A 2,848-nucleotide genomic window follows, 5' to 3' on the forward strand; every position below is an offset into this window, starting at 1 on the left:
TTGGCTTCTCTACGCTCCAGTGCAATCTTCAGAGTCTCTTCTGACATCCATTTTGGTCTTTTCTTCCTCTTCTGTCTTTGTAATGACCGTTTGCCTTACATTGAGTTTTTGTTTTTGTTTTTGTTTTGAATTTTTATATTCAGAGTTGCTTTCTTGTTAGTCTGGGGACAGTTATTTATTACTGTGATGAAATCCACATAACCCATTTGACAGTGTGGCAAGAAGCTGCCTGAAGGCACGCCATTTGAATCCACCAGCTGCTCTGCGGGAGAAGGATGGGCATTCTCCTCCTGGGCGATTAACTATCTCTGAAAACCCGCTAGAGGGTCAGCTATGGGTCGGTTCCGCCTCTATGATACACAGCAACAATAACAACAACAATATATTCTGTGTTTGCAGCCCTCAGCACCAATTCCAGAACATTTTCCTCAAACTATAAATAAACACAACTCTCCTGTCCCCTGAGACCACTATTCTGCTTCCTGTCCTTGGGCTTGCCTGTGCTGGACATTGTAGACAGATGGGCCATTGTGTGCTGGCCCCTTAGGGCTTGTCACTTTTCTCAGGCTCCTCCTTATTTGAGTCTGTGATTATGCATGTTAACATACACACACACATGCAGTTGGTAGGTGCCGTCAATGACTCCACTCTAACAAACCCACCCCTTCTATACAACAAAGCAAGACCCTGCCCCACTCTCCCACACTGCCCACCCCACCCCACCATGCCCACCCTGCCTCATTCCACCTGATATGTCCCCATCCCACCCCATCTCTCCCCATCCTGCCCCACCCTGCCCTACCCTGCCCCATCCTACCCTATCCTATGCTATTCTGCTGCATCCCACCTCATTTCTCCCCTCCCCACCCCACCTTGCCCCATGCCGTCCCATCTCTCCCCATGCGGCCCCACTGTGCCCCATCCCGTCCCATCCCTCCTCACCCTACCTCATCTCTTCCCTGCCTCACTCCTCCCCACCTTGCTCTCAGGGCCTGTTCTCCCAGGCCCTGCTCTTGGGGCCTGCTCCTGAGGCCTGCTCTTTCACGAGCCTATTGCGGTCCCTATGCCAGTGCATCTCTTTAAAGTCTTCTTTTCTTTTGCTGGCTCTCTACTAAGCACAATGACCTCCAAAGACTGGTACTACCTGATAACATGTCCAGTGTTTGAAGAGAAGTCTCACCATTCTTGCTTCTCAGGCTGAGCTTCTTCCAAAGTGAATTTGTCCTTCTGGGAGTCCATGGTATATTGAGTCCTATTCACCAGCACAACAGTTGAAAATCACTGATGATCTTGCCATCTTCTGTCTTTCATGTGCATATGAAACAATTGAAAGTCCTATGACTTGGCTTGAACATACTTTATCTTTAAAGTGACATCCTTGCTCCTTAGTAAGTGGAATCCTTGCTCCTTAGTGCTTTAAAGAGGTCTTTGGCAGCAATATAGCATTTGAATTTTCAACTACTATTTTCATGGATATTGACTGTTGAGAGACAGACATGAACAAGTGAGCACCACAACACGAGAATGTGGTTTAAAAAGGATGGGAGACTTCTGGTGCCTGCATGTTCAGGAGGAAGCAAGTGCTGGGCACAGGAACAGTGACCTCGCATAAGGCATGGCCCATCCAGGGCTGTAGTGCCCATACCTCACCCAGAGAACCCATGTGGGAGGTACCTGCCATGTGCTTCTTAATGTGAGACCCCAGTAATAATGATCCTGCCCTGGCCATCACTCAGGTTTCTGTGCTGTCCCTGACCGCTTATCCTGCTTCCGCACATTCCTAACTTCCAGGGGTCTGCCTTGCTACCCCTCCACAAACCCTGTGGGTCTGGACCAGTCCCCTTGGGATGGCTTTCTGAGCATGGCCAGGAGGGACAGACATACACCACCTGTCTGTTTCAGGAGGACATAGCAAAGCTGTTGCGTTATGAGTCATCAGCCCTGCCTGCTGGGCAGCTGACCAGCCTGGTGGACTATGGGAGTCGCATGCAAGCTGGCTCCCGCAACATCTACTACCTGTGCGCACCCAGCCGCCTCTTGGCTGAGCATTCACCCTACTACGAAGCCATGAAGCAGAAAAACATGGAGGTGAGTGGGTGCCAGGACTGGCCACTCGGGGCAGCTGAGGAAGACAGCTCTCCAAGGGGAGGATCTAGGGTCTCCACACTCTGCTCCCAGGGGCAGCTGAGGCAGAGAGTCCACAGGCAGAGACCTTGCTGGATTCTCACTTGGATGAGATACAGATTACTCTGTGGGCAGTAATGTTGGGTTATCTGCTAAGGTGACCGTGAGACCTGACCTCCCATCATCCGCAGGTTCTCTTCTGCTACGAGCAATTTGATGAGCTCACCTTGCTCCACCTTCAGGAGTTTGACAAGAAGAAGCTCATCTCTGTGGAGACTGACATTGTTGTTGATCACTACAAGGAGGAGAAGTTTGAGGACACAGCCCCAGGTTTTCACACCCCCAGATGGTGACCTCTTGTTTACATGTGGCAGCTTTAGTTGTGTTTAGGACCCGCACTGGTTTAATATAAGAAAAGGCTACCGGTCTGGACTTGGTTTCCTCCGTGCCAGCTGATGTGTCCTCCAAAGAGCACCACAAACGGCCTTGTGTGGCCAGGGTAGCCAGGCATCTCCCAGGGGCCACTCCTCAGCTTCATTTGGCATCAGAAACATCTGAGTGGTTTTGTCTCTGTTTGGCACTTGATGGGAATGCAGGAGAGAGATTTGTGTCCAGGCAGGGACACTTCAAGCCCCACCCCATGGTCACTGTGGTTGGGTGCAGGAGACACCACACACACACACACACACACACCACACACACCACACACACACACACACACACA

At 50.8% G+C, this 2,848-nt stretch overlaps 1 protein-coding gene across 1 annotated transcript in view; it reads left to right on the forward strand.

Annotated features, from left to right (window-relative positions):
* The window catches only part of TRAP1 (TNF receptor-associated protein 1), a 45,068-nt gene that overhangs the window by 34,987 nt on the left and 7,233 nt on the right, over positions 1-2,848 (forward strand). The window contains exons 13-14 of the mRNA XM_006897476.1: positions 1,903-2,088; positions 2,316-2,454. Of these exons, the coding sequence (XP_006897538.1) occupies positions 1,903-2,088; positions 2,316-2,454 (325 nt within the window). The remainder of the gene's footprint in view (positions 1-1,902; positions 2,089-2,315; positions 2,455-2,848) is intronic.

The sequence above is a fragment of the Elephantulus edwardii genome, unplaced genomic scaffold (genome assembly GCF_000299155.1).
Source record: "Elephantulus edwardii isolate Elephantulus edwardi_28Jun2011 unplaced genomic scaffold, EleEdw1.0 scaffold00209, whole genome shotgun sequence".
NCBI classification, from domain to species: Eukaryota; Metazoa; Chordata; class Mammalia; order Macroscelidea; family Macroscelididae; genus Elephantulus; species Elephantulus edwardii.